General features: G+C 37.4%; 1 protein-coding gene across 2 annotated transcripts in view; it reads right to left on the bottom strand.

The window, feature by feature from the left end:
• LOC105061177 (secretory carrier-associated membrane protein 4) overlaps positions 1 to 6,194 on the bottom strand; it is a 59,898-nt gene extending 53,704 nt beyond the window's left edge. For both annotated transcript variants that reach the window (XM_010945151.4, XM_073247145.1), the window contains exons 1-5: positions 5,918 to 6,194; positions 5,317 to 5,427; positions 5,169 to 5,231; positions 4,977 to 5,010; positions 4,737 to 4,859 (exon numbers count right to left, since the gene is read on the bottom strand). In XM_010945151.4, the coding sequence (XP_010943453.1) occupies positions 4,737 to 4,859; positions 4,977 to 5,010; positions 5,169 to 5,231; positions 5,317 to 5,427; positions 5,918 to 5,971 (385 nt within the window). In that variant the 5' untranslated portion in view covers positions 5,972 to 6,194. The remainder of the gene's footprint in view (positions 1 to 4,736; positions 4,860 to 4,976; positions 5,011 to 5,168; positions 5,232 to 5,316; positions 5,428 to 5,917) is intronic.
• Positions 6,195 to 16,458: the final 10,264 nt, after the last annotated feature.

Here is a 16,458-nt window from a genome sequence, read left to right as displayed (position 1 = left end):
AATCCAGATAAATTAGATATCAATAACAACAAAACTTTGTTGATATTATATGCCTACTAATTTATGCAGTCTGATATGTAATTTTGCTTACTATTTTTGCAGCTGAATGGTGGATTCATTTTGGACAGTTCACAAATAATTTGAAAGGTGTGGCTATCTGCATTCTTTCCTAGATGGTCTCCTCTACTGGTTATGAGCATAATTAGTCAACTTTTGCCCTCATCCATAGTAAGTAGAGAAATTGTCTAACACATACAAGCATCTCAATGATTTTATATACATTCACTATAATCTGAGACTGAGATTAAAATGCATCCAGGAAGAAGTATAGCTGAAGTAAATAGATCCGATGATAGATGATTATGCTATTGATGATGAGGATCCGATGATTAGATGGCTTATAGGCTAGCCGCAAGAGTCGGAGCCTGATGAGCCGGGACCCCCTTCACAACTAGTCAGTTTGGTAGCTAGGGAGATTAGGATAGATCCAGAATAATGGGCAGATAAAAATATTCTACATAAGATTTTAGCTGATCAGCCACAGTTTGAGGGGCCATAGGAGAGTTATTCATCATGTGACTCCGTGTTCAAGACATCCTCCTAGAGATTTGAGTGAAAACTATCGAGATTAGGCCGATCATCTCAATCAGAAAGAAGACATCCATCCTCCTAAGCACAAATTCAGTCATGGAGGGGCATGAGGAGAGGTCAAGCAACTGCTCAATGAAAGGATAAAGAAAAAAGAAAGACAATTGTAGCCTCATTGAAAGTGGAGGAGTTAGCTTACTCAGATTCAGAGACCAAGGAGAGTGATGATAGTAGTTATGAATCTGATGATCCAGAAGGAAGCGTAGGACAAGAGACCATCATTCGTGAGATACAGTCGTAGGATGATCTTCGGTTCATTAGTGAGTCCCAGTATACGCATGTTATACAAGATAAGGACCACGGTGCACGAGCTGGTAGAACCCATAAAGATATGATTTCATATAGACAACAGACTCCTGGAGGTTGTTCAGCACACGATGAGCTGCAGATGATCTTGCATGTGGAGTAGGATCTATGAATGTATCAGATTCATCCTCGCCCTATGAATCTTGTCACTCGTAAATAGCTTATGATCCATATGGATATAGATATGGTGCATCCGAGGCATCGTCTTCTAATGGCTATCACCCTATGCAGTCTGGAGCATCTTACAGATTGGATTTTACCATCGGTATATTTGGATGGGCCCCTCCACAACCGTACCATTAATCCGAGGATACCTCTAAGAGCCAGAGCTTGAGCGAGAGATCTAAGATGTTTTGCAATGCAAAGCAGATGTCTTGTGGGATGAGCATTCAGGATTACAATACTACTTGATTAGAGGGATGGATTGATGTTCCTCTTGATTATGTGGATGATCTAGATATCTAGGAGTATCATAGACACTCGACTAGAAATTAGATCAGTAGAAATCCAGAGGTTAGTACATTGTTCTTTGTAGTTTGTACTTTAAATACATTTAATGCATTGTTTTAGATTTCTTTTATTTTATTTTGGAGTGATAGAAAAATTATATAATATAAATGAATATTAGTTTGGATCTAAAATAATTCAAAAATAAAAAAATTGATTGGATTGAAAAGAAACTGAAAAAAATGAAAAAAAAAGTGTACCGGTATGGAACCGATACACCTAACCATATCTAGTGTCGGTAAGGTATGGTATCGGTACCATATCGTACAAGTCAAGAATCGATATGGGTCCGATACCGATTCTAAAAACCTTGCATAGGGTCTTTGCAGCTGGTAATGAAGATCTACTCACCAAAGTCACTAATGGCAATGAGGATACCTTGGAAAAAAAACAACTTTGATTCCATACTTTATTAGTTTTCATGACACTATCAAGTTCTAATTTTTCAGGAACATCATCAAGTTGCAATTAGATTGATCACTTTGCTTGAAATATGTGTAGGTCCTACATGGACTCCTTAGATTACTATTAGTCTCAAATTATCATATAAAATATGCCTAGATACATAAATAAAATCAGAATAGCACCTTCTTCTATTTCAAATATTTTAAGAAAGTTAATGTGATGATTTATGAATTTTTATCGTATGGTATTTGTCTATAAAATCAAGAGAGTTGATAATAAATTAGTAATTGTTAACTTATTGAGCTCATCATTTAATTACAATTAGCGTGCAAAATAGCTAGCTAAAACTTACATTCTGGAACTGAGTTATCAAAAGATGCAATGGAAAAGATAGTACATCCTTGCCCAGACCAGACCATTCTGCATCACTCTACAGAATGGTAACCTGTGTTTGTCAAGAAATGGAATGGGTTATGTTTGTTTTATGCTCTTCCAAACTCAACAGCAGCCATTTCATTAGTTAGATGTACTATATGGACTAAAAATTGTTTTTCATAAGTTGAATAATGTCCTAATTAGACTTTTATACATCAACACTGGCTAAAGCTAGGTCACACTTCTATCTAATTGCATCAATCTCAGGTTTCAGGTAAACTTCGTTATTTTAAGTAAGATGAAGCTTAGGTCACTTGGAACCAATCTTTCGATATAGCGTAGTTATGAAACATGCACTTAATGGGCTCATGAAGCCCCAATACCATCTGACTTAGCCACGTAGATGATGTATATTGAATTTTATATTCATGACTGACTATAAATTAGTTTAGATTTTTATGATATACACAACCGGGTTGAATTAAGTGCAGTGATCATTTGATAGAGGATTCTGCATCTCAATAAACATATTTGCATTAATTTCCTTTGGCATGACCTAATTGATTGCAATTAGCCCATCTTCATATTAGAATTTCTTTTGCATGAGTTCAATGGACAATTATTCCATCAAACATAGCATGAAATATTATACATAGTATACAAATCAACTTCTCTATAACCCTCTACATTAAATTTAACTCTTTTATAGGAACTGGAGGCAGGGTTCAAATTCTCTACTAAAACAACCTAGCCCAAGTCAAACAACATATTATTTTGACTTTTAAATTCTAATATTGTTATTTCTTACATATGTCATCGTCAGAACTCAGACCCTTTTGATATTTTGTACATTCAGGTAAAATATAAGGTTAAGTCTAAGCTTAATGAATTAGGATCAAATGTTTTGATTGATATCTTTGGGAGTATAGTTGATCAATACATATTTCATTTGCCCAGATTCAATTATTCAAAATCTATGTATGACCTCATCCATGTTTGGATTCTGATGTTAAATATTGAGTCAGACCCAAAAACACTTGAAAACTTATCAGACCTTTTCTCTGTCTAATTTCTTTTATACATTATAAATTATTCCCATGCACCAGAAGGGTCTCTATTTCTAACCATTTGCAAAATTTTTCTTCCCAATTATTCTTAACACAGAGTATTCATGCACAATTGTTATAGAAATGATAACAAGAAATAGCCTTAAAGCTCACTTGGTGCCTCCTCTATCTGGTCAAAATGATTGATAATCCTTCCCTCTATAAATTGGTGAGGATGGACTTGACTACTTGATTGCCTTCTCGGTGTGGTCAATGAGGAAGGTGGGAGAGTAGAAAAAGGAGTATCCTGAGGTTATACAGCAGCACATTATATATGAAATACAATAGAAGCAGATTTTATAAGAATGAAACTATAGGTAAGCAAATAATGCACTCTTATATTTTCAGGAATATCATGAACAAATGTTCATGCATGGAAGTTTCCTTGTATATATTTTATTTGTTCCTGATAAGGTATTAAACAAGGACATAGATGTAGCATATATCCCAGTAGAAAATCTTTAAATGAAGGATGAATACCGCAAGATAAGGGCCATACGGAAATAAATCAATATATTTTCTTTTACATGTCCAATGATATTTGTATATGGCACATTGGTTTTTGTTTATCATAAATGCCATCATTCTATCTCCATCTCTCCTAGGGTTTGGGCGAAAAAAACAATAAATAATGAAGGAGGCTATATCTGCATTACTGGGTTCAGGGTTCAGCATTGAAACTGCATGAACGGACTGGAACCATAACCAAACAACTGTAGAAGGTATCTTACACACAAAGTGAAACCTCATCATATCAGGTACTTTTTAAACCAGGAAAAAGAGAAAAAGGATGCTCAGAGGAAGTATCCAACATGCATCGTGCCACATCTAAGGCATATCTGGATCCAATACAAATTGAATATAAATTACAACTGATAAAAATGTACATTTTTAGTTTTTCAAACCAATGCTTAAAGCCCATCTGAATTCATTTGCATTCTCTTTTGCCCATGCAGTTGAATTTAACTTAGTTTTCTTAGAAGCCTGATGTCTAAAAACTAAATTTAGCAATGAGATTATGAAGAATTTTATTTCATAAATGACACTCCCTTTGCTTTTTCTTAAAAAGAAAAAAATAAAATCCAAGTGACTATATCCACCCACTCATTCTTTCAATAAATCAGACCATAGCCCCATGTGAAACTAGCCCAACATCTATATTTGTTTGTTTCACATGTCCAAAGTTCTTCAAGCAACAAGTGATGACTTGTTGCTTGAAAATGTCCAAGTAATATTCCCTTGTTGCTTTCCTGTTCTTACTAAATATGATAGGACCTACGAATTTATTGATGCAAAGCCCCACAATCAATAGATAATAAGTAGCTCTTCTTATACAAAAAGGATGTAGTGACCCATTCAATCAAGATATTATAAAAGGAAACTACATACCAAGCCAACTTGCAAATGCCAGATATTGCAATCTTTGTGCATGGATTGGTATTTCCTTAACTATGTCATGATGAATGATAGGAAAAAATGGGGGCCAGTTTTTTTCTTCAATCATGACGCCAGCTGCATTAAAACGTGTCATACTCAACTATAACCACCAAAAGATTTTAAATAAGAATAATCAGAGCTATACTGAGAGTACAATCAGCTATCTGCCGTTAAAGTAACTTCTCATGGTACCTCTAGTCATCACATCTTCTCTTCGTTGTATGTCCTGTAATAACAAATAAAAGATATGTTACCTTAATATAGCAAGGCAATCCAACAAAGTAGCTTGGATAGCATGATACGCAAAGAAAGAGATGTATCTAACTATGAATTTATCTCGGAGGCGTGAGGTGGACTATAGAAACCAGTTTAGTTACGACCTACCTTTTCCCTCTTCTTCAACTCCTCTTCCCAAGCTGCTAGCTCCCTTTCCGTTTTCTTTATATCCTGCACCCACCCACATATCATATCTCACAATCAAATCAATCTCCTCACACATTAACATGACAATATTTTAAACGGCACCACCCACATTTCTTGCATCCAGTGGCACATTGACAGTTGCATCATGTTTGTTACCAAAACCCAGAGGCTGGGATGGCAGTGTCGGAAGGCGCGGTTTTGAATCAGTCCCCGCAGCAGTCTGAAAACAAAAGACTACCGATATGATCATTGTCACCCATCAACTCATAAACCAATGAGGAACACCTCCCCCCCAACCCACCAAATAATAATAATAATAATAATAATAAATAAACTAAGTGCAGTGACCCCATCATTCAACCCCAGATCCGAACTATCGTTTCCTCTCCCTCACTTGAATGCCAAAGACGCTCTTTTTCTCTCAAAAAGTAATCGTAAATACCCAGAATCCTTACACATTATGGATTTAGCTAGGTTTCCTTTTGGGTTTGTAAGAAAGCATGACCACCGAAAAGATCAGAGACCCAGACTACACATTACCAATTCCAGCTATAGAATTCATGATTTTAGCCAAGGATTCTGATGTTTGTACACAGCGGAAAACCTAAAAAAAGATGAGAAAAATCCACGAAAAAAAGAGAAGAGAACGGGGGGAGAAAGAGAGGCACCAGAGAGAGAGAGAGAGAGAGAGAGAGAGGTGGTACGGTTACCGCGAAGGGATTCACGTCCTCCTCGTCGTCGAAGGGATCGGGAACCCGCTTCATAGCTAATACGAATCGATCAAACGAGGGAGAAGTGAGGGTGGAGAGGGGATTCGCTCGTCACTTTCTCGCTCTTTTTCCTGTTCTTCGGGCGCGAGGAGGATGAGACGCGGCTCTTCCGGTTATCAGAACGAACTTTTGAGTTTAGTTGCAGGGCCCAGTTTGCCGACCTTGCCATTTGGAAGAATCACGAAAACGCCATTGCACATTCCTCTTTTCGGTTCGGACATTGGAGGCGGCGGGATTCGGTGACAGGGTAGTTAAATTAAAGGTAAATTATGTTTCTAATCCAGGAATTAAATTAATTTTTTTTAAAAAATTATAAATTATAAAATTTAAAGTTTAATTTTTGAACTATTTTAATTATTTTAATATTATCCTCAAATACTATTTTGATAATTTTCTCTCTCGAAAAGTTCAATATAGCAACCTGTAGAGTAAATTTTACTTGCATGACTTAAATTTGTGCTAACGTGGTTTAAAATATAGTAAAAATACTATTAATGTGGCCAAAATTCTATGCCCTTAATTCAGAAGACATCTATTCATCTCTAATTTGAAATCTTCTTCTTCCTTGGCTCAAACAAAGCAATCAATTTTCATTGTGGTTCTATCCAATCATCTGGTATTTATTCCTTGGTTGGAATTTATTCATTTTCATTGTCTTTGGCATTATTCTTCCCCATTGAACTCAGGCATATATCATAGATTTATGCGGGTCTTCGTTCCGTGTATATCTTCATTTTGAAACCCTATTTCCTCTCATTTCTAGCCCATTGTCTTATGAAATCAAGGATCCTCTAGCTGCAACCTCCGTAGATAGAAGTTCAACAATTTGGTCAAACAGTTCCCACAGATCCTAGGACTTCAAATAATAAGGACCAAAATTTTATTTTTATGAGCATCATGCTCAAATAAAGATCTCATGAATAAGAAGAAACTCAGATCGAAGGTTCTTTGATTGCCCACGATTTGGGGTATAAATTCTATTTTGTCCTAACTGCACTTGATGTTTTTCCTTTTTTCTGATTTTCAAAAATATTTTTATACAGGGGAGGTATTCATACTAAGTACTTTGAATAGCATGATCATAGAAAGATGGTCATAGAAAGATGGTCATAAATCGACTTAAGGAGGAAATGAATAAGATGGTAAACTAAATCGGATGTTGCCATGCCAAAGATAGGATGCCTTATAGAATTATTTTGTTCTCTTAGTTGGTTATTGGTCTATTGATGTTGAAGAATCAACGGTAGCAATAGGACTTGAGGATGCATTATTTTATAATATATTTTGAGATTTTAATATGGGGAATGTTGGAGGTTCATGGTTATTTAATGGGATATTTGTAATGAATTCATCTAGAAATATAATTGAAATCATTTTATGCTCATCAATACATGAGTTTCTTTTTTTTTTTTTTTTTTTTTTTTGTGAAGTATGCTGCAAACAAATATTTGGTATACTACGAAAGTAACTAAAACTTGGGTAGGACTAAACAAGTCATTGTAGAAACATTGATGATCAAATAAAAATAATTTAGAAAATACATAGACCAACGAGATATAAACTGTAAAAGCCACTCTATAGAATCACAAAAGTAATTCATCAATACCTAAGCTGTATGTGAACATAATTATGTAGTTAAAAGCTGTCAGCCACCTAATACATTAAATAGATTATGAAACACTTGAAATAAATTATTTTTATTGATAAAAGCATAGGATCACTGTTCATTATATAATAAGAAAACTTACAGCGATATTTCTTGAACTTTGACCCATTTACATTTAGACCACAAAAGAAAAAATTTCAAATGGATCCCAAAACTTTAAAAATATTGTAAAGAGGTCCAGCTATCTATCTCCATCTTAATAGTATCAATAGAAAATGATTAATGACTAAAATACCTTAAGTTCTTTCTAACTATTGGGTGGATTACTTTTTTTTTTGGGGTGGGGAGGGGGGGGGGGTGGGGGAGACTGTTGAAGCCCTTTCTAATTCCATTGCCTTCCCGTACCCTAATCAATGGTGATCATCTAATTACATCTCCAAGACCATCAAGATATTCGAAGAAGCTACAATCCTCATCAGCCACTAGTTTATTGGTACAGTTTTCTCAACAGATTCATAAGATAGGAGAGGTAAAAAGGTAGATTTTGAAATTTCTTGTTTGTGCTTGAAAGGGATTCCATTACCTTTAAACTTATTTTGTGCTTGATAATAGTGGAATTTCTTATGTTTTTTTGCTTTTAATTTCTTTGTATTTGATAATGTGGTGGATTTCTTGGGTTTTATACTCAATTCTAGTTTGGGGATTATATGAAATTATTTTTTTCAAAAATTTTTGGGATATACTCTACCAAAGTTAGAAATTTTTTTGGAGCCACTATCCATATGTATTGAAAGGCATTTGTAGTTTTAGTGTAAGGGGACAGTGGACTTAAAGAACTTGGAATTAGTAAAGGTAGAGGACTACTGCACCACCCTTAATCTAAAAACTTTGGTATGGCAAGAAGGTAGCAACCCAAGTCCCTATGGACTATTAGAGCAGTTAAACATCAATTGTCTGCTGTAGAACTCATGTAGACTATTAACCTTATATTTAATATAGTTCATATGTGTTTAATATACTTTTATTTTAATTTTTTATATATTATAATTTCTATTTATTAATAATCCTAAATTATTTTTTAACCTAAATGATAACTTTGAGTGAAAATTCAAAATTTATTATTTATATTTTTTGTTGCTATGACCATTGTATAACTCATATTATTTGAGATAATCATTAAGTAATGAAAGTACTACTATTATCTAAGTTAAGTATCACTATAGTTATAGTCAAAAGAATTCAAGATATTATGAATTTAAATATAGAATAATATATTACATCATTGAATAAAAAATGTTATATTTATTTTGCCATACTTAACTAAGTTTTCTTCTATTATGGTAGGAAATTCTTTCCTCAAATAAAGCTGATACACAAGAAAGCTGGGCTTGGTCTAACCTTGATGATGGCCGACATTTGCTAATATTTCAAAAAAATATTGTGCCTGATTTATGCCAGCTAGGAAAAGTCCCATGTGGTAATACGTTTTGAGTACATAAGAAAGAAGATAACTAGAATATCTCGTCTAATATAGCATGGCTAACTGTTGATTCTTCTTTATTTTTGATGAGACAGGAGATAACAAATATATCTCTTCAGATAAAATAGAGATAACGAATGTATCTCATCTGATAAGTCAAGGCTAACTATTTGATTCTCTTTTCTTCTCATGGCTCTTCAACCTCTACCTATAATTAGAGATCCATAGGAGATCTCTAAGATATGAAATCACTTCTCTCTTAATATGTTTACTCCTTTTCATCCATTCTAAGATTCTGACTTGAGCGTTAGAGGATCTCTACCAGAGTCAACTCTGATCGAGAACTTATCTTGTAGGTCCTACTATCACCATTTTACCGTTGCCGACCTACAGTCACTGATTAGCTCTAGCTAAATTGATCTAAGATAGATTTTTGGAGCAATAGATTGACACTAGAGGAAGGCCCAAGCTTGTTTATGGGAAGGAGCAAGCATCTAGTAAGAGAAACTTGGTTGTGCTGCTTCAATGCCATCGAGTTTCTAAAAGATTAGATTGACCCAAATGTTCGCCAAATCGATCATCTGCAAATCAACTAACATCGATCAGATCTGATTGCTTCCAAATTGCTAGACACTGACTAGATCCGACCATCTGTAGATTGATCGATGTTGATCAGATTTGATTGCCTCTAAATCAGTCAGATGTTAATCGGATCTGATTATCTCCAGATCGGACCATCCCCCACTTTCAAGGCCTTTTCTCTCTTCCCATGGCTTCTCTCTCCCTTCCAATAAAATAAAGTCCTTTAGAAACTAATGGGGAAAGAGATAATAAGAAGAGAGAGAGATACAAGGAATCTTCAAAATAATCCCGAACATTCTCTCCTTTTTCTCATCCCTTCATGATGAGACTCCATATTCTTTCCATTTAACGTCACATATAAATTCTCATGAAAGCTTTATACCATTTCTTTTTTCTTATTAGGATAAAGAGAGTTTCTCAAAAGTCCCGTAGGGGATCCATGAGTTGGTGAATGATGCCAACTTCAAATGGCTTGGCCATCGACCTTTGATCATCTCTGCTTCGATCAGGCACCAACTAGATCAAAGGCTATCCAAGTTGGACGCAAAATTGGGGGGCATACAATATGAATCCAAACAAGAAAAGAGATCACGGCATCCAAATGAGGAAGGAGATTATAACATCTAAAAAAGAAAGGAGATTATAAAATCCAAATAAAAAAAGAGGTGATGGGAATCTCTCAATTTTCGAATCATGACATATTCATGCTTCCTCGTCCACATGTCAAAAAGTTTGAATTCTTGATAGGATCCAAATAAAGATGGAGATCATGATAGATTAAAATCTAAACAAGGAGATCATGACATATTAAAGTCTAAATAAGGAAGAAGATTATGGAAAGCTCTCGAATTCTCTCTCCTAAATCGTGATGTATCCATACTTCCTCATGTATCTGAATAGAATCAAGGATTCAAAGAGAATATGCTTTAAGGGGGAGAAACTTCCACAAAACTCTCATGGTAAAAGGCTCTCAAGCCCTCATCCATCATTCTATTTTCTTTTCTTCTTGCAAGGCCACAGGTGTTTGAGTATTTGAGCTGAGGCAAAAATCAAGAATGAGCTGACGCAAGATCAAGGCTGAGCTAAGATAAAGATCAAGGCTAAATTGAGATAAAGATTAAGGTTGAGTCAAGGCAAAGATCAAGTCTGAATCAAGACAAAAAATAAGATCGAGCTGAGGCAAGATCAAGGTCAAGCTAAAGTAAAGATCATGGTCGAGCCGAGGTAAAGATCAAGACTGAGCCGAGACAAAGATCAGATCGAGCTGAGCTATCAAGCTTAAGACTAAATCGAGGCAAAGATTAAGGTTGAGTCGAGGCAAAGATCAAGTCTGAACCAAGGCAAGAACAAGATCGGACCAAGGAAAGAACAAGATTGAGCCGAGGCAAAGATCAAGACTGAACTGAGGTAAAGATGGAGGTCGAGCTGAAGCAAAGATCAAGATCGAATCAAGACAAAGATCAAGGCCGAGCTAAGGCAAAGATCAAGTCCAAATCAAGGCAAAGAACAAATCCAAATCAAGGCAAGATCAAGACCGAGCTGAGGCAAAGATCAAGGCCAAACTGAGGTAAAGATTAAGATTAAGCTGAGGCAAAAATCAAACTGAAGTCGAGATATCAAGACTGAGCTGAGACAAAGATTTTGTCCAAATTGAGACAAAGAACAAGTCTGAATTGAGGCAAAGAACAAGATCGAATAGAGGTAAAGATCAAGATTGAGCTGAGGTAAAGAACAAGATCGAGTTGAGGCAAAATCAAGACCGAGCTGAGACAAAGATCAAAATCGTACTGAGGTAAAGATCAAGACCAAATTGAGGCAAAGATCGAGATCGAGTCGAGGCAAGGATCAAAATTGAGGTTGAGCTATTAAGCCAAAGGTCAAGATCGAGACTGAGCTGGGATGAAAGATCGAGGCTGAAGTGAAGTCCGATGCCAAGATGATGTCCAAAGGCTGATTAAAGAAGGCCGACCTCCATAAGTCGACCTCCAAAGGCCGATGCCCCAAAAAGCAAGCTCTTGAAAGTCAAGCTCTCAAAGATCAACCTTTCGAAGTCGAGCTTTTCGAAGTCAAGGTAAGAAGATTGATTGAAGAATGCCAACTAAAGAAGGCCGACTAGAGGCAAACTAACTAAAACATGATCCTTAACTCAACAGCCCAATGGCGCTCCTTGCCCATAGGCAAGTCAAGCAGAGGCCACAATGATAATGGCCAAAAGGCATCAAGTGGAGCCCACAAACTCTAACCATCTAGGATGAATGATAAATACATTATTTAGAACATAGAAGCATTAAATTCTTGATTAATTGATCCGTATTATATGGAATTTGATACTTCTTATCCTCTTTTACAACAAATCACACGAGCTACAAGCTCAAAGCCCAAAAGCCCAAAAATCAATAAGAAAAGAAAAAAAAAATCAAAAATGATCGTGCGGCTCACCAAAAAAAAATCCAACTGGCTCACCACACAGTGCACAGGAACCCGCACAGTCTACCACACAGCATATGGACCATGTAGTGCTCGGCTCACATGCAGTGCATGGGAATAGTGAAAATCGATGTTTGTCATGGCATACAATGTAGCGAAAATTTAGTGCAGGAGCAAAATGATAATTTTAAATCTTTTTCAAAATTACTATTTTACAGCAGAATTATTAATTAATCTCATTAATTAATACTAATTAACCCTATACTAGGATCTAAATAAGATACAACAGCATGCATTTAAATTTAAAATTCAAATTTGAATCAGTAAACCTTTTACAGTACTGTGTTCAGAACACATCACCTTTTGCGGGTAGTCGATCACCGTAATCTGATCACCATCGGGGGGCTCTGATCGTTACGTCACAGCCACACAAATATCTGACCTCTGCGGATCATCCACATGAAGCTCCCGACTGATCAGCTCCTCACGAATGCTAGTTCGTGATTTCACCCTTTTGATGGCAGATGTTGATCGAACTCCTTCGATCAATGTGTGTCGACTCTTGGATGCTCCAGATCATTTGCACGATTGCTTGAGAGGCTGATGGATCTCTCTCTAAAATTTTGTGGACTCACGACACTCGTGGCACACCAATCTCACTTCCCAAACCCTAGGTAGAAACCCTAGGGTACACACTAGAAACCCTGCGCTCAATTTTCTTTCTTTTCTTTCTTTTTCTCTCGGAAGGTTTTGGACCTTCACCTTGCGCACAAACTTTCCTCATGCCCCAAAGTTTCTCTCCTAAAATTTTACGCACGTCCCACCTTTCTCTCTTTTTAAAACAACATCGAACGTGTCTTATCCACGTGAGAGGATAAAGATAAGTGGTTGCACATTTGAATTCAAATCAAATTTGAATTCAAATGCAAAACCAACTCATCCCTATCCACTTGTGCGTGAGAAGAGAAGGGCGTGAGTTGATTTGTGCGTGGAGAGTTTACACGAGAAATATTTTCTCGTATAAAATATGGGGCGCACAAGATAAGACCATGGCGCATGGATTAGTTGGTTGCTCATTCAAATTCAAACTTTCTTTTGAATTTGAATGGCCAACCAACTTATTTTTATCCAGATATTTGGTGCACAAGGGTGGGCGTGGGATGGCTTCTGCATGGAGAAAATTCAGAGAAGTTGCTTCTCGTGAATTTAAATATGCACAGAAGAAGTGAGGTGGCGCAGGGAGAAAAGTCAAGGTGGTTTGAACCTAATTGAGCCAACCTAATCTAAATAGGTTAAGCACAATTAGAATAAATTAAATCCAACTTAATTAGGCTTAATTAGGCTCAATAAAATCTTAATCAAATCAGAAATTAACTAAACCTAACCCCTGATCAAATCAGGGACTAAACCACCTTAGCGATTAGGTCAACATTTAACCTAATCGGGTCAATCCAAACTGAATCCAATTCAATTGGACTTGATCCAAAAATAATTACTCAATCAAATTGAGTTAATTAGCGATCAAATCACTAATTAAACCTCTCATAAATATTGAGTCCAAATCCGATGGGCAATCAGGCATCAGAGACCATCGATATGAAACCCTGATCAAAGAGTTCAAATTTCAAATTCAAAATTTAAAATTCAAAATTTTGACCCCGGTATCCAAAATGTGTGGAACTCATGATCAGAGAATCCTAATTCTCAATCATAGAGTCCAGACACATAAGACTCATAATCAGCCATCTGATCAGAAAGGAACCACTAATGTGTGTGACCCAGCAGGTTCGAACCTAAGCCGGTAGCACAGGAACCAATTCCTGTACTAATCGAAGTGACCATCTACAATGGTACCCGACGATTGGATAGGTCAATAATCGCAATCGCAATATTCAGAACCTACGTGAATATGGTTACCGTATAATTCATCCCTTTTGACCCCTGTGTTTAGGACGACTCAGGGTTAAACTGTCAACCCTGATGATATCATCCGAATCGTGCTCAACTCAATTAGTCCTGTGACTCCTCACTAGGACTATCCTGGCCAAGGTTTTGCTAAATTGAAACACGACTGTACACAGCTTCTAAACTGGAGTGGTCAATCCCATCTTGACACACGCACCGACAAGTCAAGTACTTGACTACACCCAGCAGCCTTCCGTCATTGAATTAGAAATTCATGTAGTCCAGTGCCTAAGTGCAGTGAGTTGCTTGCAAGTCACCGTGGCGGTCTCAGGTCGGAGGGATATTTATACCCATATCCCATCGGAGCAAATCTTGACAGCAGAAATAGCTCCGGAGTTGGTCACGTTCAGTGCAGATGTACTATTACATCTCACCTGTATGCCATAGGAGTGTCTCCACACTCTTTGGTTATGAGGACAACCAACCCATATGGCACACAATGACCTATGCTCGATAAACATTGTCGTCTTTGGTAACAACGTATCATTTGGTCGCGAACATGTTTAAGGACTAAGCGACAAATCCTCCTTTGTCGAGTCTAAATAGTCCTAAGGACTTCACCACAACACAAGAGTTATTAGAAGATGAAACATTTGTGATGAAAAAATATCAAAATTACTTTTATTTATTTATAATTCATGTACTAATACAAAAGGAGCACAACCGTCAACAGGCTGACGATTGGCTTTGGGACACTATTCCCAACAATCTTTCACTTAGCCTAAAGCCTATCGGTGCAGTATCTAATGCCCATCTTCGACTTGTAGTCGTTGAACTCCTTCACCGCAATGGCTTTAGTGAATGGGTCGGCCAGGTTCTCCTTTCCGTCGATCTTCTGAAGATCGACGTCACCTCGATCCACGATCTCCCGGATGAGATGGTAGCGGCGCAGAATATGCTTCGTCCGCTAGTGTGCCTTTGGTTCCTTCGCCTGAGCAATGGCTCCAGAGCTGTCGCAGTAGAGCAGAACTGGACCAACAAGGGAGGGTGCTACTCCGAGCTCGGTGATGAATTTTCTCAGCCACACCGCTTCTTTGGCAGCATCTGATGCAGCAATATACTCCGCCTCGCATACTGAATCAGCCACAGTGTGCTGCTTGGAACTCTTCCAGCAGACAGCCCCACCATTAAGGGTAAAAATAAATCATGATACACTCTTGCTATCATCGCGATCAGACTGGAAACTAGAGTCTGTAAATCCTATAAGTCTCAAGTCCGATTCACCATATATAAGCCACTGGTCCTTAGTATTTTTAAATACTTCAGGATGGTTTTAACAACCTTCTAGTGATTCTCTCCTGGATCAGATTGATATCTACTCACTACCCCTAGTGAGTATGCCACATCTGATCGTGTACATATCATGGCGTACATGATAGATCCCACTGTCGAAGCATATGGAATCCTACCCATACGCTCTCTCTCTTGAGGTGTTGTCGGACAATCTCTCTTCGAGAGAGAATTTCATGGCCTATCGGTAGATAGCCTTTCTTGAAATTTTTCATGCTGAACCTTTTCAGCATAGTATCAATGTACGTAGACTGGGATAAGCCAAGCAACTTTTTGGATCTATCTCTATAGATCCTCATCCCTAGGATGTAGGAAGCTTCTCCCAGATCCTTCATGGAGAACTGTGACGATAGCCAAATCTTTATTCCCTGTAATACAGGGACATCATTCCCGATTAAGAGAATGTCATCCACATACAATACAAGAAATACTACTACTGGACTATTAGCCCACTTATAAATGCAGGGCTCTTCTCCGTTCTTAACGAAGCCATACGTTTTGATCGTCCTATCAAAACGTATGTTCCAACTCCGAGATGCCTGCTTAAGTCCATAAATGGACCTCTGTAGCTTGCACACCTTAGACTCATCTGTGGATGTGAACCCTTCAGATTGTATCATATACATCTCTTCGTCCAGCTCTCCGTTTAGGAAAGCTGTCTTCACATCCATCTGCCAGATTTCATAGTCCAGATGGGCAGCTATCGCAAGCATAATCCGAATGGATTTGAGCATTGCCACAGGAGAAAACGTCTCGTCATAGTCTATACCATAACGTTGATGATATCCCTTGGCAACCAGACGGGCTTTATAGGTCTCCACCTTTCCGTCTGCGCCCCTCTTCCTTTTGAAGACCCACTTACACCCTATGGGTTTTACTCCTTCGGGTGGGTCAACCAATGTCCACACATCGTTGACCTTCATGGACTCCATTTCGGATTTCATGGCCTCTAGCCATTTCTCAGAGTCAGGTCTCTGCATTGTATCCATGTAGGTGATCGGATCCTCATCGTTTTCATCAAGTTCGACAGGATCACCATCCCGGACCAAGAAACTATAGTATCTTCCAGTTGATGTGGTACTCTACCAGACCGCCTTAAGGGTGCATAATCAATGGGCTCCGGATCTGATC

Source organism: Elaeis guineensis, chromosome 12, assembly GCF_000442705.2.
Source record: "Elaeis guineensis isolate ETL-2024a chromosome 12, EG11, whole genome shotgun sequence".
In the NCBI taxonomy this organism is placed as follows: Eukaryota; Viridiplantae; Streptophyta; class Magnoliopsida; order Arecales; family Arecaceae; genus Elaeis; species Elaeis guineensis.
This window is presented reverse-complemented; position numbering and strand designations above follow the sequence as displayed.